We start from the raw sequence: 24,233 nt of genomic DNA, 5'->3' as shown, positions 1-24,233 counted from the left end.
ATATTGGAGGTTTTTAAGCAGGTTAATATCAACCTTCCGTTATTAGATGCAATTAGGCAGATTCCCTCTTATGCCAAGTTCCTTAAGGACTTGTGTACGCGAAAGCGTAAGCTCAGCGTCCAGAAGAAAGCCTCCATAGCTAGTCATGTGAGTTCTATTATTCAGAATACCACTACTCCTAAGTATAAAGACCTAGGGTCCCCTACCAGTGCTTGTACAATAGGTAAGTACCGTGTTGAGAAAGCGTTGCTTGACTTAGGAGCCAGTGTGAACTTACTGCCATACCATGTGTACCTTAAGCTAGGACTTGGTGAGATGAAACCTACACAGATGACACTTCAGTTAGCTGATAGGTCCGTTAAAATTTCTCGTGGTGTGATCGAGGATGTTCTCATAGAGGTCGACAAGTTTATATATCCGGTGGATTTTGTTATCCTAGATACCCAACCCATCCCTGACCCAGAGAACCAAATACCAGTGATTTTAGGTCGCCCATTTTTAGCTACATCCAATGCGATCATTAACTGTCGAAATGGTATTATGAATTTGTCTTTTGGTAATATGACTATTGAGCTGAACATTTTTAATATTAGTAAGCTACCCTCTGATCTAGATGACACGTGCATTGAAGAGGTCAACATGATAGGAACCTTAGTTCTGAAGTCTGTACCAAACACCGAATCGGAAGATCCATTAGAGAGTTGTCTAGCCCGTTTTAGCATGGATTTCGACGATGATAGCAACATTGAACAAGTAAATGCTCTGTTGGATTTTATTCCTATGTTAGATACCGATAGATGGAAATCTAGGTTTGAACCATTACTAGCTACCGAATCTACCTTAATCCCTTATTTCGAAGAGCCTAAAGATCCTCCTAAGTTGGACCCCAATTATGCATTTGTAGGCCCATCTGAGATTTTTCCTATAACTTCCGATTTGGATAGTGATCATGAGATTAGGCCAGTAACCATGCTTCAACACAATAAGGAAACTCTAGGGATGACCATAGAGGATATGAAACATATAAGTCCTATAGCTAGTATACCTCAAAAGAATTTAGAGGATGAACGACCTGATTATAACTCAGAGAAAGCAATTGACCTTTTTCAGGAACCGGATGGTCTAGAAATTAGGAATATTTTGACTAGTTTATCTAGGGACACCCAAAACCCTAAGTTTGGGGGTAGTGAACTAGAAGAAGCTCTAGAGTATTTTAAATACTCTCCGGATCCGTAAATTCAAGCCATAGTTAAAGGTCTTACGGAGAATAGTGATTACCCTAAATTTGGGGGTAGAGATTTTCAATTATCCCCAGTAGAAGTCCCTAACTTGGGACTCAAGCCTAGTGCATCTGAGGTATCGCTTGAGTCTATTCAGACTCCACAACCTGATCCGCCTGATACTGTTCAGGAGGAAATCCATATATTAGAAACCCGTTTTTCGGATGAATCTATTTTTCAAGACACCCTTATGAAGCCCAACTGGAGGCTCTGGATAGATCCGGTTGTCTTTCAAGAAACCTTAGATGAGGATGTGGTCCTTCTGTTCATTTTTCTGAGCCAGTGCAGTTGTCTCATATTGGTGTTAGCTCTATTTGGTATTATGGACCCACAACTTTTTCGGCTATTGGTATATGACTTTGGAAGGTGAAGATCCTTTTTGAGGTATTTGATGTCTGGCTGAAGACTTTAAACTTAGCACTTCTTGGGAGGTAACCTAATCTCACGCAACACGATAATATCTTTCCTCAACCCTTTTTGCTTCAAGTGGTAACAATTTCTCCTCGTTCGCTGTTAATTTTATCATTGGAAACATTGAGGACAATGTTAGATTTAAGTTTGGGGGTATGGGAAAATCTTTTAGTTGCAATAAATAAACTCCAGAGCCTAGAAATTTATGCGTATTCAGGATGGCACTAACTAATCTAAGTGGATGGAAACATCTTGGTTGTAGGAGTTGAGGAACCAATCTGATTAGATGGAAACATCTATAGAGTCTATTCATAAAAGCACAGAGCTCAGGTGTTAGAAATAACATGATAGTTGCACCATATCTCGTTGAGTCCTTTTCACTTCTATTTTTATTTTGTTTTTAAACTATGTTTCTCTAAGTGATAGGTGGGGCCCACGATTCAAGTTGTTACCAAAGCTAGGGTGAATTAGAGTGATTGAGATACCATGAAAAAAAAAATGGTAGTTACCAAAAAGTTGAAAAAAAAAAATATTGAGACCAGACCATTTGACCAAAAGGAATAAATTCAATAAAGTCGACCACTGGTACCCTTGTATATGCCAGTCGTGTTGACCTAGAGTTAGGTTATCGACCACTGGCACCCTTGTATATGCCAGTGTGTTGATATTAGTCAGACTAGTATCTCAATCCATTAGGATAGGTTCACTTTGGCGGAGGCCTTCAAACAGATATGGGAAACGCCGTTCACTTAGTAAACATCAAAACCATCTATGTTTTTCTATATCCATCTCTTAATCTATCCATGTGATTAGTTTGACTCCGAATATGATGTCCATAGTGCAACTATCTGAGTAGAGCTCTGTCACTTATATATGAATTTTAGTATGCTTGAGTGCAAACTCGTGTACATCAATTGGAATTTCGCATCAGGGTACTTCCTCTTGTAGTCAATAAGTATGCCAACCAAGAAGATTCTTTAGTGCCTTCCAAGGTTCGTTGTAGATACTAGGGTCTAGAGTAAAGGTTTTGTGGGTACACCTCTGGTAAACCCTCCGGAGACAACACTCCGCCACTAGGGCCACCTAGTGGTTTAACGGCTTGCTGCACGTGCTAAGTGTAGTCATTTTACTTTCTATATTAGATTTGCTCGAGGACTAGCAAATAATAAGTTTGGGGGTATTTGATAGACACATTTTTGTGTCTAATTTGTCCTCAATGTCCGTATTGTTGGAACTCTATTTTTTTACTAATATTGTGTTTTTTTGTATTTTTAGGAAATAAACATTTTTGGAAAATTCGGCTCGAAAAGTTTCCTGGGGCACCCTTGAAGGACAATTGTTATTCGGACTATCACTATCGGTTAAGGGGCACCTCAGTGGACACCTGTTATTCGCACCCCAGTTCAGGATAGGGGGACACCCTTTCTTCTTCGTTTGAAAACTGTTTTTTGGCGGGAAATGAAATTCTCAACTGGCAGAATTTTGATCACAAAAATGAAGGGGTTACGGGTCGACTCAATGGCTGAAATTTGATAGAGAGATGTGATATAGGTTAAGGAACACATTTTGGGTAGTGGGTTCGATCAGAATTGGCTGGAAAACGCGTGATGATTCACACACCCAAAACAGAGCATGTGTACTGTAACACGAGCAAAATTGAAATTCTTGTGTGCATGGAGGAGTTCTACTAGCGTTGAAAGAGTGCTGAGACATGGAGAAGGCTAACTAGAGCGTGCAGGATCAAATCTAACGCGTGCATGGGCTTAAAAATGGAAATTATCGTTATTATGGGAAGCAAGGAATATTCGGATTAAATGGAGAATATACGGAATAAATGAGGGGATTTTTGGTCCCGAAACACTATAAATACAAGGAAAAACAGTTTGGGAAAGGGGTGCACGGGATTGGGAGAGATTTAGAGCCGAGAGAATCACCAGAAGAGACGACAGAGAAAAAGTTCTGCTGCTGTCAAAGGAAGAACACGAAGAACATTGTACAGTCCAGGAAAGTCGTTGATTAGTGTCGCATATTTGCGACAATTCTCAGTTCCTTTCCCGCGACAAGCTTACAGCACTTCTGAAGTGTCGTTCTTCCTACGCTTCCTGTGTGTCGCAAAGGACGGTCTTAAAACGATTTCTTTTTATTTCATCATTTGTACTCAACTTTTGAGCATTAATAAAATCTTTTGAGTATTTTTATAACATGATGAGAGGCTAAATTCTTGGTGATTGAGGCAATGGAGGATCTATTCACTCATGTTTGATTGGTAATATTTTTATTTATAATTTCTTTAATTATTTACTTTATTTAATTCACTTGGATAAATATAAAAAAAAGGATAAAATGGTTTTCTTAATTAGTTGTGAATCAGTTTGATGTTTTATGCTTAGAATAATTCTTTGATAAATCATGCTTAAGGATTACAACTTAATATTTGAACACCTTTTAAATTAAAAAGTGATTTAATAAGAAAAAGAGCTTAATAATAATTTCTGAAATATTATTTATAACCAATCAACTTGAAGTAATAGTGAATCCTGAGCCTTAATCTTTCTACAATATTGACATTACTATTAATTTCCTTCATTTATTTATTTGTTTAAATCTTAAAAAAAAAAAAGAGTTACCTTCACAAGTTCGAAAAGAACCCCTTTTACCACTATCTACAACCACTTTTGAAAAAACATCAATTTTCCTGAGTTGCATTTCCTCAAAAGTTAGATCCGAATGTTCCGGTTCTAGAGTCTGGAAAAACTCAAATAAAAACTTAGAAGCACATAATAATAACCTAAATAATTGATGATCCTTAAAGTCAATAATTTGACTTACACAACTGACCACAAAGAGAGTTGTGGTCTTCCTTAAACAAATATGTCGACCCTAATCTCCTAAAGTAATTAGGTTTAGTCTCGAAACTTAATATCTGACACATTTGAATTTCATAAGTTCCCACAATTGGAGAAAAATTTTTTGGTGGGAAAACAAAGTCAATCGAGGTATCGTAGCCTGGGTTAACCACATCAACGAGAGGATGGGTTTCTAATAACTGAACTTCTTTCTGGACATCATTATGTTCAGGAAAACGTGTATGAAGATAATCTTGCAAATGGTTGAGGCATATATATTAAGTTCCAAGTGAGGGACCTTTGTAAGAGTTAAAGCACATGGAGAATAAAAATCACCCCCAAACTTAGAGCTTTCAGTGTCTCTATAAAGACTAGTCACAACTTCCCTAGTTTCAAGGTCATCGGATTCCTGAAAATGGTCAATTGATTCTTCTAAATCAGGTACATCCTCACTCATCTCTACGATTTCATTTTGTTTTTCTAAGACTAATGTTTCTAAATCGCTAGACTCTAAAACAATAATCTCAGGATAAACCTGCTCCTCTAAATTATCATCGCCTTCGTAATCAAAAGGAAATACTACATCATCTAAGGAAGTCTTATCTTTAGTCAAATCCTCGTCCTTTCGAATAGGTGAATAATTATTATAATTATTTGGATTTGAACTAGAAATAATATTATCATTATAAAGCTCAGTTGGAGTAACAAATTCATGTTCATTATGCCTAAATATTTCAGATTCTTCATCAGCACTATCCTCATCATAATCATAATAACATGAAAATAGTTGAACCTCATCTAAAGTATTGCTTCCAATTCTATCCTTGTCATCTTGATTATGTAAATAAAAATTTTCCTCACTTTCAAGGTTGATTTTTGAAGCAATGTATTGGCAATTCAGTGTAATTCGAGCAATTCTTTCTTCTGTCTCTAACTCAAGCCTACGTGTTGACTCATCAAACTCACGTGTTAACTCAGTTAACTTACATGTTAACTCATCTAACTTCCCGAGGTTATCTTCTAAAGAAGGTTCACTCATTGTTACAGTTATTTCGTCTATAACTAAGTCATATGTGTCCGCTGACTTATGTGTCGACTCATGTAACTTACGCGTTGACTCAAGTATCTTACGTGCCTCATCTAGAGAAGAGGAATTATAAGAATTTTGCTCGTATGACCGGTATTCATGTGAATAGTAATTGGGCTCACCATGGTATGAGCCATAATCTTCAAAAGGTTGGCATTCCCAACCACTATTCACACTATGATCAAAGTAATGTCAATTTTGAAAATCAGTCGGATATTCGTTGTATTGGCTATTGTAATACAAGTTCCACATTCTCAACACAAAATAAACCCATTGTCAGGGGATTCGTGGGTGGATAGAGCCTTACCTTCCGTACCATACGGGAGATGAACCGTTGAAGTCGAATCATGCTACCGACTCCAATGTCAGTGTACGAACCCGAGGGGCCGAGACGGTATCGTAACCGTCGTCCTTCCCTGTAACAGTTTTAGTTAAATTAACCTTTCCTTAGTGTTTTTAAAAATAATAATGTCCAATGTCCAAAAATAAAGTCCAAAAAATTTCCAAAAATAAAAAGAAGAAAAAAAAATACAGCAATAAAATCCTAATTACAGTTTCTAAAAATAAAATAAAAACAAATATCTATATACAAAAGTCTTCTTCTTCACTCCTTTTGGATTCCTCTTTTCTTTCCTTCTTTGGCTTCGCTTTTGTTTTCAACACTTTCTCCCTTTTTCTTTAGCTCAGCTCCAAATCTGAAAACAAACAAGAAATACCAAAAGGCGTAAAAAAGAACAAAAATAATAAAAATAAAAATAAAACCTAAAAACAAATCTATACACAAGTCCCCGGCAGCAGCGCCAAAAACTTGGTAGGCTCGGAAACCTACAATAATATACTGCAAGTGCACAGTGTCTAACTAGTAGACAATGGCAAGTACAGGTCGTTCCCACGAGGAGTGTGAAATACTCTACCAACTAATACCAAAAAAACTAAGTAATCAAATATGATGCTTTTGATAGTTTTCAGAAATTCGGACAAAATGATAGCAAAATAATAAAAATGTAACCAAAGATGTGAAAGTGTTAAGGTTAAATGAGTTCTTCTACTAATCGTTGACAAGAATTATTATTTTCAAAATGGTAGTTTGTTGTCACCTTAATGTAGAATTCTTAAGCACTAGATATACATGGAATAAATAGTCAAATGAAATTCATAGTTCAATTATTCCAAAGGTTAAATGAGTTCTTCTACTAATCTAACTATGGACTATACATGGCATAGAACATGAAAAATATAGCTAGAAGGTGAAACATTGAAAGAGAATCACAAACATTATCATTAAGTTCAATTGGTAGAAACTTTATTCAAGAACATGAAATAAATCACCTACAACTTCATCCGTTCACCCTAACATGGATTATCTAGACATGGTTTTCTCAAAAAACCATAAATCAATATAAATAAATCAAACTCTAGCTAATAAAAACGAAGAATAGAAAACAAAACTTCAAAACCCTTCTCTAGTTGCGGCACTATGGCCGACCCCCTGGTTTCCTGTTCTTGACATCAATATATAGATTTCAACAAAATCTAACCTTCCTATTTTAATTCTCTTCCACATGGCATGTCCAATGGGAGTGTGCCACTTGTCTAAGAATACACAATATCACCTAATAAAGACTCGCCACATGTCCAACCACTTGCTTTTCTTTTCATGGGAAAGAAATATTATATGAGCACATATTGATCTTATCTACGAGGTAATTACTCATTTTGTCATTATCTCAATTCCAAAACAGATGTCATGTATTAATGTGGTGAAGTATATATTATGCTCAAAATCAATCTTCTTTAGTTGCAAAATATATTTAGTTTCCTTTCTTCCTCCACCATGTCGAAATACCTCGTACATTAATTATTGAGTAGGATTTTTCATTTTCCGTGGTACCTCCTAAATCCTTCGAGAACTAATCACCAAGTCCTTCATCCTAAAATCCACGAGACAAAAATGCCCGAGCATGTTAATTTCTTAAACCAACTTCAGCCCATCATCTCCTTCACTAACTTAAATTTGGCCTATCCCATTTAGATCCAAAAGTATCCACGACCCCTGTACTCCGTAGTCGATATTTTCTTCTTATAATCCTAGGCTTAGCCGATTTTCTTGGAAGAGCCCATTTTATTCATTTACCTACAAAAACACAATAAATACCAAAATAAGCACCAACAATATATATTTTGGGTAGTAAATATGTAAGAATGAATCGCTCATCAGAACCTAGTCTGCGAACTTGTATAGGTTATATATCTAAACATGATTTCTGAACTTAACTCATAAATACTAAGGAATGCTTTTGCAAACCGTGGCTATAAAGTTCATGAACCGATTCATGTGAATCAAATCATCTTAATTTGCTTCAATTGTGTCTTGTGTAGTACATGAGATTTCCTTGCAATTGAACAACTCTCTAACTAGTTCGTGTGAGTCATTTGAACTAGTTATGGTGAAGAAGAAAATGGTTAGTATGAAATGCTCAAATGGCTAACCTTTTGGTTGACTATTATTGAACCAACTATGCACACGTTTGGGTACGGTTATCAAACCTAGAGGCATGCATCTCATTTTTGTATAACAAGCTAAGATTTCGATCTAACGGTTGAGATATATTAGCTTGAATCTAAATCAGGTTTTCATCTAACGGTGGATAGCGGTTGCTTTGTGAGCAAGGCGAATCCCTGATTTGAAAGACTATATAAGGGACATCTAGCAACTCTACAAACTAATCCCCACACGTCCGTGTGATACTAGTTTGTAAGCTAGAGTCGATTCTCCTTTAACCTTTGATTTTCTTCTAAAACCAGGTTAACGACTTAAAGACTTCATTGGGATTGTGAACCCAGACCGATACTACTTTTATCGTAGTTGTGTGATCTGATCTTGCATCTTCTATCGTACGAGTACAATCATATTGATTGGCTTGAGATCGTGAGAGTTCTCCGATAGGCAAGATATAAAAGTAATCACAAACATCTTCATCTCATCGTTTGTGATCTTGTTTCGCTACCATACGATTAAGATTGTTGTGAGGTGATTGATTAATCTAGGTTGTTCTTCGGGAATATAATACCAGATTATCAATTGGTTTCTGTTCACCTTGATAATATATATCAAAAGACGAAACAAAAACTTTAGGGTTTTTCTGTGGGAGACAGATTGATCCTTTGATAGACTTGTCTTTGTGAGACAGATTTGTTTATTGTTAAAGCCTGCGATTTTGGGTCGTATCAACTCTTAGTTGTGGGGGAGATCAGCTAAGGGAATCAAGTGTGTAGTATCCTGCTGGGATCAGAGGCGTAGGGGTGCAACTGTACCTTGTATCATTGGGAGACTGATTGGGGTTCAACTACAGTCTAGTCTGAAGTTAGCTTGGAGTAGGCAAGTGTCTGTAGCGGCTTAATCCAGTGTGTATTCAATCTGGACTAGGTCCCCGGGTTTTTCTGCATTTGCGGTTTCCTCGTTAACAAAACTTCTGGTGTCTGTGTTATTTCTTTTCCACATTATATTTGTTTATATAATAGAAATAATACAGGTTGTGCGTTAGATCAATCAATTGGATAGTCCGACCTAACAGTTGTTGATTGATATTGATTGATCCTTGGACATTGGTCTTTGGTACCGTCCAAGTTTATCTCTCTTTAATCGAGACTCGCTGTTTGCTTGAGTAAGATTAAATCGAGAGATTGAGATATAAACTCTTTGATATATCTTTTTATTGATTGAGTCTAACTGTCTAGTTGATTCTCATAAAAAGTATATTGGAGTTTGTCCATACAGATTGCTAAGCGAAATATTGGGTGGTGTTGTTAGAGCCCCGCTTTTTCACTTATCTTCCTCGAAGAAATTAGTTTCCAAAGATAGATTTAGATCATTAGAGAATAAAACATGGTCTAAACATACGGAAAGGTGGGGTTCCATGAATTCCATCCAAAAGAGCCATGGTGGAAAAAATATTGTTCACCACAGCACAACTTGATTGTGTTGTCATTGTGCATCATGTCTCATGTGCATGTTCAAAAGAGACAAGATCTTTCACACCTCAGGCTTTAAAATAAAAAGAAAAAAAATTATGTTTTAGATTTGTGTTGTTTGGTTTTTGGAATTCCTTCATATCAATGTTGATATTGGAAAGGACCTATTTGCCAAAAGAAGCGGGTTATTATCGACAATTCCACTCTTTATAGGGTTGCGAGTTGTGCGTACACAAACCTTTTTTATAGGTTTAGAAACCATACATTCCTTTTCCCTTCTCTGATACTCTTTGTATCTTAAGACTGCTTGTTGAGGTGTAATTGTGAATTTCTCTCACAAAATCGTGCTTACATAGAAACTCCAAGCACCATGTCTTCTGATGGAAAAGATATGAATATGATTGTTAAGCCATCAATATCTAAGGAAAAAGAGAAATCTCAATTGTCTCCAACTTTAAAAATAAAAAGAAGGAATGTGAGGAAGCCAAGAGTTGTTCCTTCAAACTCTCAGAAGTTTTCTGATGTCCTTGAAGAGTTGAAGCAGGCAAGAAAAAAGATTCAACAAATAAAGGCTTGTGTTTTAAGATCATTGGAAATTCAGAAGGACCTAGTTCGACATCATCAACCAAGAAGGTTTATTGGTATTGACTTATTTCTCCATGAATCATATGTTCCAATGGTTGTTGACAACAAGGAGTTCGGGGACGACAAGGAATTTTTCAAAGATCTTAATGTCTAGGAAACTTCTTAAGATAATTTTTATTCTTGTTTTTGTTTAAGAAGAATAACTAAGGTTTGGAATAGCCATTATTGTGAGTACACATAACTAAGTCCAACGTTTTCATCTTGCAATGTTTTTAGATTTATTTATTTAAATTCTAAAGTTGATTTGGAAGATGATTTTTGAAGTATTAATCTTTATGGTTTTATATATTTCAATATGTTATGGGATATGTGTGTTTGCATCCGTGAACTATTATTGTCCCATACGATGTCAAAAGTTATCTCTTTCATATGTCGATATGCATGTATTGATACAAGATCGATGAACTTTTGACAAACAAAAGTTAAGCCTATTATGTCATTTATTGATAGAAGATAGGTTAAAATCTTTTTTCTACAAAGATTACGTCTATTATATGTCGTTATGCAAATAGTGGTGAAAATAGAATGAATCTTTTGTATATTCCGCAGTATTGATCTTCCCTGATCCATATTTTATGTATATACTGTGCGGCTCCATAAGTCTTGTTATGTGAGCATTTCCAACTAGACTAGCAAATCATAGATTCGTTTATGGTTAATTTGGTTGTGTTTTCCGATTAAATTAATCATGGGTTCTCTTGTGATTAGTTTAATTGAGAATTTTTGGATACAAAATCATTTTCTATGTGGTTTTTGGTGTCCAAATAAATCATTCTTTTCTCGTAAAAGTAAGGTCGATCTTGTTGTTCTTCCGGGAATGACATCAAATGGGGGAGAGTTCTTTTGAACTTGCACTTAATTTCTATATCTTTGTGGGGAGTGCGGCTGTGGAATATTTTAGGAGTTATCTTGTATCTTTATAAACTCCTTAATGAATGCATTTAGCTTCGGATTTATGATTGCATCTAAACAAAGTTGATATTTACTTTTCTTTGGTCTTGAAGCGTCTCCATGGAAATTTCATTAGGATCCCGTTTTCGTACCTTTGCCAATTTTATTGACAAAAAGGAGGAGAATTAATATGTAGTTCACACTACAAATACATATGGTTTTCGGATCATTATGTAAGGGGGAGTGGTTTTCATGTTGAGATGAAAGTATTGACTAAGAGGGAGTGATACATATCATCATAGTATTGTTGTCAAAGTTGTGATACATTTGAACTTTGTTACTGTATAATAATACTATGACACTGTATAATAATGACCGAAAGCTTTTGTTTTCTCATTGTTATGGCTACGGATCTTCAACAACTATGATGCTGAACTGTCTATGGAATCATGGGAGTACTTGGGAAAGACGAAGTTTTCGAGTAATGTTGTAGCACCAAGGAGATCAAGCATGTGGACGAGAAGCTACAAAGTTTTATCTATTTTTAATTCATATGTATTGATAGTTTTGTCACTAAAATTGACAAAGGGGGAGATTGTTAGAGCATTGCTCGGTCGAACTCGCAAGCGTTGCTATCTCAAGCTTGTTTGTCAAATTTAGTTTCCAAAACTATATGTCTTGATTTCTAGTCTACTTATAGCTAAGTCTCGGACTAGGATAGTTAAGTGTAGTTGAGCTCCAGACTCCACGTGATCATCTTACGAAGACGAAGAAATACTCAAGGAACCAGTGGAACTTCATCCGACTAAAAGGTATGTGGAGACTTGAACTTATATATCACTCAAAAGTCTATCCACTCTATCTCCTACTCTTGAGACAAAATTCGTATAAGTATGATAGTTTTCCTACATACCCATTTGCTATTTCGAGCCGAGTTTACTCGCCTATCTTTTTCTCGAAATATGTGTTGGTAAGCTTTCACTTTAACCATTTTTCATCTTTACCCAGTGATGAAAGTCATGATGACGTTTTAATCTTGAAAATAGCTTTGATGACGATACTTGTGAATAACGACTGTTATAACATTATAGAAGAATGTTTCAATGCTTGAAATGTAGAATTGAGTTTACCATCTATGGATATAAGCATATATAGTGTGTTCGCACATCAGTGTATAAATCCATGTGCCGGAAACCAAGTGTGTGCATATGTGTGCATGCGGTATTGGTGATGGAGACAGGTTGGGTACGCGTACTGGCGGAACATTTCCTCCTGGAAAATTCTGCTGAGTTTGGAGTTTACGAACTCATAAACCGGTAACCTTAGGTACGCGTACTAGTGGAACTTTTTGTACCCGAAAAATTCTGCTGAGTTTGGAAACTCAAATCCGGTAGCTAATAACCAAGCTGGTTATTTCTCAAATCGGTAGTTCATGAACTTAAAAAAATAAATTATAAGGAATGCAATCTTTGCAAACCGTGACTATATTGTTCATGAATTGATTCAAATAAATCAAACTGATCTTGTTTCAATTGTGTCTATAAATAAAGGCCTAAGCAATTGAACAACTCTTCAACTAGTTCTTTGGAAGTAATTTGAACTAGTTATGAGAAACATGAATACGGTTAATATGAAAGTTCTCATATGGCTAACCTTTGGTTAACTATTTGTGAACCAACTAAGTGTACACGTTTAGGTATGGTTACTCAAACCTAAATGAAATACATTTCATTTGTGTGTGACAAGCTAAGTTTCGATCTAACGGTTGAAAGATATTAGCTTGGTTGAATCAGGTTTTTCATCTAACGGTGAATATTGAATGTTTTGTTACCAAGATAACATTGATTGCAAACCCTGATTTGAAAACTCTATAAAGGAGAACTCTAGCAACTGGAAAAACTAATCCCCACACCTCTTGTGTGATACTAGTTGGTTTTGCTAGAGTAGATTCTCCTTTAACCTTAGGTTTCTTCTCGAGACCCTGTAGGTTAACGACTTAAAGACTTCATAGGGATTGTGAAGCCATACGAAACTACTTCTCTTGTAGTTGAGCGATCTGATCTTGCCATTTTCTGTCGTACAAGTTCAATTGAAAGATTGGCTTGAGATTATATCTCTGATAGGGCAAGATAAAAAATAAATCACAAACATCTTCGTCTCATCGTTTGTGATTCTGTAATATCTTGTTTCGCTACCATACGATTAAGATTATTATGAGGTGATTGATAATTCTAGGTTGTTCTTCGGGAATATAAGTTTGGGTTATCGATTGGTTCATGTTCACCTTGATTTCTATCAAAAGACGGAACAAATTCATAGGTTTATTTGTGGGAGACAGATTTATCTATTATCGTAGACTTTTCTGTCTTTGACTTTGGGTCGTAGCAACTCTTGGTTGTGGGTGAGATCAGCTAAGAGAATCAAGTGCGTAGTATGTTGGGATCAGGGACGTAAGGAGCGCAACTGTACCTTGAATCAGTGTGAGATTTATTGGGGTTCCACTACATTCCATACCGAAGTTAGATTGTAGTAGGCTAGTGTCTTTTGTGGCTTAATACAGTGTGGTGTTCAGTCTGTACTAGGTCCCGGGTTTTTCTGCATTTTCGGTTTCCTCGTTAACAAAAATTCTGGTGTCTGTGTTATTTCTATTCCGCATTATATTTTGTTATATAATTGAAATATCGCAGGTTATGCATTGTATCGATCAATTGTGAAATCCAACATTTGGTTGTTGATTGGAAATTGATTGATCCTTGGATATTGGTCTTTGGTACCATCCAAGTTTATATCTATTGTATTTGATAAAGACTCACATATTTCTATTTGTTTGAGTATAGATCAAATCGAGAGATAGAGATATCAACTCCTTGATATACTTTTTATTAAGATTGAGTCTGATTGTCTAGTTGATTCTCTTAAAAGTATATTCGAGTTAGTCCATACAGATTGCTAATCGAAATATTGGGTGAGGTTGTTAGATCCCCGCATTTTCACTTTTGACTTCTGAAGACGTGTTTTTGTTGGTGTTTCACCCACTTTTGTTGAACTGGATACTAGGGTTTATAAATTGTAAGTAGTTTCTAGAGTTTTTTACAGTTTGAAATTGATTTCTAGGGTTTAATCAACTTCAATCATCGATTTAAATGATCGATTTATTTGAATGATGGAGAAAAAAATTCTCTGCATATCTGTTACGGAGTTACTTGATGAGGAGAAGAGAAACTGTTGAAGAAAAAAAAACTGGTGAAAAGGAAATAAATGTTGTGACCGTTGAGAGATTTAATGAAACTGCCCAAAACCGTTGAGAACTCAGAAGTAACACAGTAACTCTACACTTTTTAAATTTTTTTTAAATTTTTTGAGTGCAACTGGATTTGAAAATAATTATGGACTTGAGTCCATAGCGGTAAGAATAAATTATTTTTTGGAACTACGCCTAATTTTCCCTTGGAAAAAATACGGTTTAGTCCAAAAGTACGGTTTAGTCCTGCCCGAGTTAACTAGGTACAAATTAGTCCAAAATATGAGAAAGTACACTAATAACCTTATCATTTACAATTTAGTCCAAATATTTACAGTTTAGTCCAAAGTGACTTATGATGATGTCAACAATTTTAATTAACATAAAAATAATTAAAAAAACAATTTATCTTTTGAACCGTTTGTCCAAAATTCGCAAATTTTATATATTCGGAAAGATCATTCCGAGAGCTTCAAAAAGAGTACTCATATGACTATATAATTCTTATTTTTTAATTTTTTTAATTTACACTAATGTATAACTATGTACACATATGCAAAAATCCAGAAAATCCAACATCCTTGGTAGCCAACAGCCACTCTAGTCTACACGGACTAACAAAACTATCAACCACGCCAAGCTCTAGTTGATTAGTAGCCGGATTTGTAGAGGTTGGTTTAGCAATTAACCTGTATCAAAGACAAGCCAATAAAACATAAGAATTCGCAGCTTGAAAAAGAAGTACCTTGCACCAAAAACCACATAAGTGACAAAGTAAGAAAATGAATAAAGTAAAAAGTTAATCAGTTACTGACTTAATCCCTTTGGTCCTAATTTTACAAACTTAATATGGCTTCAAAACATCCCAGTACAGTGATTTACTAAACAATTGTAATTCTAATATACACAGTATATGTAATATATCCATGAAAAGGGACAATGGTGTACAACTATGTACGCATCTACCAAAACCTAGATAATCCAGCATAAATACCCATAGAATAGCCCATATATCAATGAGACGGAAAAATGGTATACAACAATGTATACATCTATAAAAAAACTACAAAATCCAACATCCATACCCATAGAACATGTCGTATATCCAGAAGACGGAACAATGGTGTACAACTGTGTACACATCTAAAAAAACATAGAAAATCCAACATACATAAACATTAGAACATGTAATATATCAATTAGACAGGACAATGGTGTACAACTATGTAGACATCTACAAAAACATAGAAAATAAAATATTCATACCCATAAAAGCAAGTTGTATATCAATGAGATGGGACAATGGTGTACAACTATGTAAACATCTACAAAAACCAACTAAGAAATACCCATCAAGAGCCTTGTACATCAATGAGACATGATAACGGTGTACAACTTTGTACACATATACAAAAACCAAAAAAATGAAATACACCTTGTTCTGTCCCAACAAATTATCATTCTTATACCTTCTAAATTAAAATCTAGCATTCAAATTCTAGTATCATGTGCAACTTCTTCCAATTCAAATGGGATTAAAAGTGATATTGTGTAATCTAATCATGGAGTATATTAGATAACAAAGACAAATGTGATACTGTGTAATCTAACCATGGAGTATATTAGAATGTGCACATAGTGCTACAACATTTCTTTCCTACTAATAAGTTTTCTAATAAGCTGCCACTTCTGATATCATTAACTTGATTACATAATTATATTTATTCATCACTCTTTTGATAAATAACCAAAATATTTGCATACACCGAAAGATACAAAAAAAACTAACCTTTCTTAACCAAAAGTGTCACAAATATGAGGTTTGCTTATTTTAACTTCAACTTTCAAACTCCTAGTATCCCATGCAACAACTTGGTTTCGAGACTGAACTTATTCCTAGTCAAATCGAAAAATTAAGTTCGACTTACCTACATCTGAAATACAAATAACCATTCAAAGAAAGTTAAGATTATCTTCCTCATTGCATAACTCCCAGGAAAACACATCTGGTGTACAAGAAAATACACCGGATAAGAATTGCAGAGTTGGCAAGTTAAAACATGACAAAAACTAGATAAATTACATCTTAATAATATAATAATATCCGCACATCAACTTTGATATCAACAAAGAATTAATTAGTGTAGAAAATTTCTTGTGTACCTTACTTGATTAGTTTTGTAGTTGCGCATGTCGCATGAATGGACTGAGAAATTCGAACCGATAACACCATCAAACTCGATCGATTTCTTCTTTGTTCTTCTCTACTAAAACCACATAAAAAATATTTTTGAAAATAACAAGCCTACTTCATACCCTAACATAAAGTCTTACAACTCTTGTTTGTCATTCTTTTACGGTCTTCAAATTCTAAATCACATAAATCTTCAAACACGACCACTACTTCTTGGAAACAGTTCACTCTACTGTCACCGGTTGATTTGTAATCCTTGAAAACAGTTCACCTGTAATTTATGTCACATGTGTACAACAATGTACACTAATATTATAAGTGTACCAATATGTACACATTAAGAATTGTGTTTTCAAAAGTCATGTAAGCTGAGTGTTGTAACTCGAAGAATAGAAATGTACCTTCGTATGGAGATTCAATAAGGAAATAGCAGGACGACCAATGCCAACACCAGCAAAATTGTACGAATACTAAACCCAACCCCGCAGCCAGCACCAACATAACCAATAACCTCAGGACCAAAACCAGTACCCAACCAACACCACATCCAATCCCTAATCCCATACCCCCAAAATGCTCCAGTAGTTGGATGAAATGGATTCCATCCCTCATATCTCCTAAATAATCTCCTTATTATCATCAAGACCTACAAGCGAACAAAACAAAAATAATCCCATAGTCAAACTTATATGCACATTAACGATCAGCAGGTGTACAACTATGTACACAAATAAAAATCAACATGTGTACAATTATGTACACATTAAGAATCAACGTGTGTATAACTATGTTGACATTAAAAACCTTAGCATCACCTAAGGAATTCATTTCAAAATTTAAAGTACCTAAAATGTAGGAACAATCCAGAAGAAATGAATCAATCTAAAATGCCGTAGAAGTATTCGTTGGTTGCTAAAGGAGGGTACGTACCAATATTGCTAAATAAATCAATCCACCAACACAATGATTAACACATATAAAGGTAAAACTAGAGCTCCAACCAAAGAATCAAGGAGGCAAAAGTTGATATCTTGTGGTTATTGTTATTAATGCATGGACAAGGACGACCTTGGGAGTATGGGGTTGGATAGATCTTCATTCATCTTCACTGGAAATGGTGGCACCTGCTTCATTATTCCTGAAATATCGTCCAAGCTGTGCAACATGCAAATAGAATGGAAAAACTAAAACGCATATCAAAATAAAATACAGGACATCTTTTTGTGCACATTAGAAAAACAAAACATTAATATTTTATGGATGCTCTTTAGAATGGACGTTAAATTAAGAAAAGTGAATTGGAAAGAGTTACAGAACTTACAGTATAACCCAATGTCTTGGGGAATCCTGCAACTAACGTAAATGTGTTCACCGATTTCTTTCCTCCCATCCCAGAGCTCTCATGTGCTTCAAGGAACTTCTCACATGGAATGTTTCACAATAACTAATTTTATAAGCTTATGAAAACATTTTTTTTCACATGTGCACCAGTTTGTACACCCAAGTTATTTATGCAAGTATAAGCTTATGGAGTAAATTTTTCATATGTGAACCAGTTTGTACATCTTAATTATTTACGTAAGCATATAAGCTTATGAAGTCATTTTTGCGTATGTACACCAGTTTGTACACCCTAGTTATTTAAACATGCATAAGCTAATAGAGTCATTTTTTTCACACGTGCAACAGTTTGTACACCCTGGTTATTTACACAAGCATAAGGTTATGGAGTAATATTTTTTCATATTTATGGAGCCATTTTTTCATATGTCTGCTAGTTTGTACACCCTAGTTCATAAAGAGTCACTTAACTTCAAGTAAACAAAAAGAATCAATATGTGTACAACTATGTACACATTAAAACTCAATATGTGTACAACTATGTAGACAACAATTACATTTAGAACACAGTAGTAAAAATAAATTCTTAATTTCACATCAACCAAATTGAATCTGTTAATCAGTGAAAAAATCTTAATTTCACGGCTTCCATATTTTTTTTTATTTTGATCGGTAAAGAATTTGATGCTGGCGAGTTTCGAACTCACGACTTCTATTTCATTCATCTTACAAAAATAACAGTTTCATTTTACATTACAACGACCACATTCCTAGACCCGGTCAGGTGAATCCAAGGCATTCTACTAGGAACTGTAAATAAAAAGCAGTCTATCAAAATGCTATTAGCCAAATTACTAGGCACTAAGTGAAACGGATCATTTTAAGTGTTAATGCGAACAAAATGTAGTCTCTTGTCCCATTGATATCATTGGTTGAAAATAGAAGGCATACTAGCTAATCTAGCCATTGGAGCACAAAGCTTCTCATCCGCGGAAGCCAACTCCCTAACCAAAAACTTAAATGGTACATTTTTTCACAATAGTGGCCGTTAGCTTTCAACAACTATAACCAAGGTTTATCAATACTCAAATAAAAATAAATTTGGTGTATAAATCTAGAGGTTTATAAAAGGATTAAGTAAATTATATAATGTGATTAAAGGGACTAACCAGCCACAACCTCAAACAGGGTCAAACAAAGTGCTTGCAAGAAAATCCTTGATAGCATCCACATCTTTATTAAACCGCACGTTTTCTGTAATGATCATAGGGAAGAATTATTATCAGGGAAGATAAAACTAGACGAAAACATTTATTTAAATATTGGAATCAAAATGCTGAGAACCCATGTTCTTGGTTTGGTATTATTATTATTATATATGAAAATTCTCATCTGTTGGTGTTGCTAAACCAACTTAGTTACCAAGATAATGAAAACCCGTCTTAAGATTAACATGGAAATTGAAGATTGAGAAAGCCAGAAAAATGGGAGAAATCTCTCAAAGATGCTAGAAAAACATACCCAAAAGACGCAAAATTCTTTATTTTGCTCTCTAAGAAGACCTTCCTTAGCCCAAGCCTGTCAGAATTAAATGTATGGAAACTTTAATGAGAAATGTACCAAAAGGTTCAGAGAAAAAGTGAAAATGCATGTAAAATATACCGCTTCATTGTCAATTTTAACAACATATTTTCATATTTTTTGTCTTCAATTGTGTCTCATTCATCGTCTGTTCCCTTTCTCATAATTAATTGCTCCAAGCAATTGCATGATTCCATAATAGAACATAAGAAACAAAAATTATATGTCATCATATGTGTATCGCCATCTCACATATACAGTTCCTACCAATATTAGTAAAACAACTTAGCAAGACACTATAACTACATTGTGTATCACTTAACCACAAAACAATATGATTTCAATACATTTTAACTCCCAGTTTCTATAAACTGACAATTGTTGAGATTAAGAACTATTTATGATATTTTACAAAGGATTTTTTTGGAATGCAAACTAATAAACTTGAATTGACTTTGTGTACCCAACAGAACCAATAATTTCCTGAATAGTGACATAGATCTAAACTATGATATTAATCGAATAAGAAATTCGAACAAATTGAATCAATAAGTTTGTGAAATTGTTTTTTTTCATTCCGGAATCGATTTAGAAATCGATAAATTAAATGAAAAGAATAGATTGAACTTACCTAAATCCACAAATTAATCTGCTGATACTGAATCTCATCAACTTTTTTTTGTAGATTTGAAATTAATCTTCAAGAAAAATGATGATGACGATTTAGGCTTGGAAGCGAAATGAATCGAGTATTTGATTGATTCTCAAATCTATATTTGGAAGTTGAAAATATCGACATTAGTTTTTAGGATTTGTTCTTCGCTGGGGAAAGGGAGAGCTTCTAAGAAAATGAAGTGAAGAAATAGAGAACAAAATATTAAGAAGTAATATCATGTTTAATTGGTGGATATTTTTGTCAAAAAAAATAACAATTTTGGACTGAATCGTCTATAAATAGACTAACTCGTTTTAAATTGGATAGATTTGGACTAGCCAATACCAGACCTGAGAAGGATGGACTAGAACGTCCAAAACCCCACAAAAAAGAGAGTAAACGTTAATTTCTGCTTTTTCCCTTCTAGTATTGGTCCTGGACTTTCACCGAGGCCCATCCTCAATGTCGAGGTATTGGGCGGCGACGCACCCACTTGACAACATAACCATCATCTATCCATCTTAGGGCTGCACATGGGCGGGTATGGGCGGGTATAAGCTAAAACCAACCTCGCACCCACAGACTGCGGGTTTTTTTTTTCATAACCAACCCCGCACCCACAAACAACGGGCGGGTTTTGTTACCCGCCCGTTACGGGTTGGGCGGGTATGGGTTTAAACGGGTTTAAACCCGCTTTATATTCAAGTATTTAGAGTAACTTCTATTCTCCTTGATTAAGTGAGAAAAAAAAAACCAAACCCCCCAAAATATTCATATCTAGGAAGTTCACAGATGAAGATTAAGTGTTGAATCTGTTGATTTTTCGATTGTTGTCGATTTCTGGTGAAGATTCGAAGTTGTTGTTGTCGATTTCTGGTGAAGATTTCTGGTAATTATCGTTCGTAGGTGAAGAAGAAGAACTGAGGAGGAAGAAGAGGAGAGGCCGAACAGAGAGAAGAGTGTAGAAAGTGAATGAGGGTTATCAGTTATCCTATCTACTAGTATTAGGGTTTCATAATGGACGACTAGGATTAGTTTTATCTAATGGTATATAATCTGCGGGTTTTTTGGGCGGGTATTAGCTTAAACCAACCTCACACCCACAGACAGCGGTTTTTTTTTTTCATAACCAACCCCGCACCCACAACGGATGGGTATGGATTAAAAACCCACGGATTTAGCGGGTACGGGTGGGTTTTGGTATCGTGGGCGAGTCTTGTGCAGCCCTAATCCACCTTGAAAAGAGACGATAAGTTTGGGTGGTATTAATAACCTATTCTATAAAGTAGGTGAACAAAAGTTCTAATAAACATTGGATCCAATACCATCAAACCAGCTAAAACCACTTCGAAAAACAACAAATAGTAATGCCAACTGGCCGACAAATGACACGTGGTCCGCACAAGAAAAACCTCTTTAAGTTCCATTTTTAGCCCTCTGTTCACTTTTCCAGTAATAAACCAACGGTTATAAACAAAACATCAGATTCAAATGAACGGCTAGTGTCCATTCAGTTTCTCCATTTATTTTCTTCCTTTTTCCACTTCCCTTGTTTTCTTCTTCTCCATTTTTATTCTCCTTGATCTCGAATATTTGCTAGCAATTCAGATCTGAATTCAAATCAATGGCGTCACCAAGAGAAGAATTCGTTTACATGGCGAAACTCGCCGAACAAGCCGAACGATATGAAGAAATGGTTGAATTTATGGAAAAAGTAACAACAAATGTTGAATCAGAGGAACTTTCAGTTGAAGAGAGAAATTTATTATCAGTTGCTTACAAAAATGTGATTGGTGCACGCAGAGCATCATGGAGAATTATTTCATCAATTGAACAGAAAGAAGAAAGCCGTGGTAACGAAGAGAATGTATTGACCATTCGTGATTATAGATCTAAGATTGAAACTGAACTTTCAGGCATCTGTGATGGGATTTTGAAATTGCTTGATACTAGATTGATTCCATCTGCATCTTCTGGTGATTCTAAAGTGTTTTATTTGAAAATGAAAGGTGATTATCATCGTTATTTGGCTGAGTTTAAAACTGGTACCGAAAGGAAAGAAGCTGCTGAAAGTACTCTTTCTGCTTATAAATCTGCTCAGGTTTGTTTTCTCTCGTTAAATCTTTTGTGTGCTTTCAAGGTTCGGCTTTTTTTAATCACTCAAATTTTAGGATTTAGATTAGTGTTAGAGTTAAAAGATCGGTGCAGTTGTATGTTTGTGAATCTATGATTTAGGGATTTTGTATTTCTTTTGCTTGTAATGTCGTGGGATCTTATTTTCATTACAGATAGGAATTGTTTGTGGATTAGGGGTTTTATGATTTCCTGAGAATAAATCTTGTAAGACATTATATTATGACAAAATTGGCGTCTGTTTGTTAAACTTTTCGTGCATAAGATTATGATTTTGATATAGTAAGTCTTACGGTTGGTTATGGGTATGATACTGGTTGCTTTTTGTATATGATTAACAAGTAAGGGGTTGTGTGGTTTATGTTATATTATGTTATGATCCAGTAAGTTTATGTATTTGTTGAAAAACTGGTTCAAAATGGTAATGGTTTATTTTATTTTGATACATGGTGATCTTAGATTCCTAGGGTTTTGATCATTGCTTTTATTATGTTTTAATTTTTTGCAAGTCTGAAGCCTATTCCATTTTGATTCATTGTAGTCTTAGGATAAATGTGGTTTTAAACTTAGATATAGTGCGGATATTTTGTAATTATAATTCTTTGCAGACTTAAGCTTGCGTAGGATTATGTTCACTGCATCTTCTTGCTTTGGTACTTTTGTTGAGTCTGATTGTAATGTTTCTGTGTGCTTCAAGGATATCGCAACTGCTGAACTTGCACCCACTCACCCAATCAGGCTGGGACTTGCTCTTAACTTCTCCGTCTTTTACTACGAGATCTTAAATTCTCCTGACCGTGCTTGTAATCTCGCCAAACAGGTGAAAAGTTATTCTCATTTGAAACTTCTACATTAATTATTTTATTTCACATAGATAAATTCTAGGGTTGGTCTAAATATTTTGCAATGAGTTGAATACTTTTCTTCATTTTTACTGTTTTCATATTTCACTTTTGATGGTCTCCAAGGCGACTTTAGTATTTCTAAAAAGTAGTGGAAAACTTGTCTTGTGATTTGAGATCCCTCATATTTAGATTCTCGTTAGCTGATATTCTGTACCCTCGGGTGTGGTTATGATTACTTAGCCCTTGCACTCGTGGTCGGTTCGAAATCACTTTTATATCTTTTTGGACTTAATCCTTTATGTACTACGTTCTTGAGTAGGCATTCGATGGGGCTATCGCGGAGCTGGATACCCTTGGTGAAGAATCATACAAAGACAGCACTCTAATTATGCAGCTCCTTCGTGACAATCTTACTCTGTGGACCTCCGACATGCAGGTATCATATTTACCCTCATTTTCTCAAGAACATCTCACTTTTCAAAATTGCCTATTCTGATTCTCCCTGGTCATCATTTTGTTTTGTGGGTCAGGTATCATATTTACCCTCATTTTCTCAAGAACATCTCACTTTTCAAAATTGCCTATTCTGATTCTCCCTGGTCATCATTTTGTTTTGTGGGTCAATTGAGTCATCATTTTGTTTTGTGGGTCAATTTAATTCGCTTTGTATTCATGAAATGTTGCATGTTCTTCTTGTTATAGTGCCGTAGTGCTGACTGTGAAAACTGTGACTGTGAAAACTGATTTGATTTTGATCCAGGATGATGGTGCAGATGAAATTAAAGAAGCACCCAAGCCTGAAGATGAACATTAATGATAGTTTGTCTACCACATTTAGGATCTTACCTCTCCTCAGTTTGTTTTATTAATAGGAGAAGGTGCTTGCTTGGTACACAACTCCTCCAAATCTATTTATTAATTATTAAGGAGTTTAGGTATTGGGTACTGTTAGTTTGTCATTCTTCTTATCCTTTGTGCTTTTCTTTTCTTTTCTTTTCTTATCTTAATTCTTCTCTTAAAAGAGTTGAAGTTATATGTTTATCTGAATCTGTGTGGGAACTCCGTTTTATCTAAATTATCTTTTAAGATGACGATAATCCTGTTTGTTTAA

The 24,233-nt window shown here is 35.1% G+C and overlaps 1 protein-coding gene across 1 annotated transcript; it reads left to right on the top strand.

Moving 5' to 3' along the window:
• The first annotated feature begins 21,687 nt into the window (after window positions 1-21,687).
• LOC113347551 (14-3-3-like protein) lies at window positions 21,688-24,233 on the top strand. Its single transcript, XM_026591233.1, has 4 exons — window positions 21,688-22,245; window positions 22,975-23,097; window positions 23,442-23,558; window positions 23,883-24,233. Exons 1-4 carry the CDS (start codon window positions 21,769-21,771, stop codon window positions 23,934-23,936), a joined length of 771 nt encoding a protein of 256 aa, XP_026447018.1. The 5' UTR covers window positions 21,688-21,768; the 3' UTR covers window positions 23,937-24,233.

The sequence above is a fragment of the Papaver somniferum genome, chromosome 2 (genome assembly GCF_003573695.1).
Source record: "Papaver somniferum cultivar HN1 chromosome 2, ASM357369v1, whole genome shotgun sequence".
Taxonomy (NCBI): Eukaryota; Viridiplantae; Streptophyta; class Magnoliopsida; order Ranunculales; family Papaveraceae; genus Papaver; species Papaver somniferum.
The sequence above is the reverse complement of the archived record's forward strand: the minus strand, read 5'-3'. Positions and strand labels throughout refer to the sequence as shown.

Coding starts and splice junctions, on each gene's coding strand:
- LOC113347551 (XM_026591233.1), top strand. CDS start 21,769: ATGGCGTCACCAAGAGAAGAATTCGTTTACATGGCGAAACTCGCCGAA. Junction 22,246..22,974: donor CTGCTTATAAATCTGCTCAG/GTTTGTTTTCTC, acceptor GTGTGCTTCAAG/GATATCGCAACTGCTGAACT. Junction 23,559..23,882: donor TGTGGACCTCCGACATGCAG/GTATCATATTTA, acceptor ATTTTGATCCAG/GATGATGGTGCAGATGAAAT.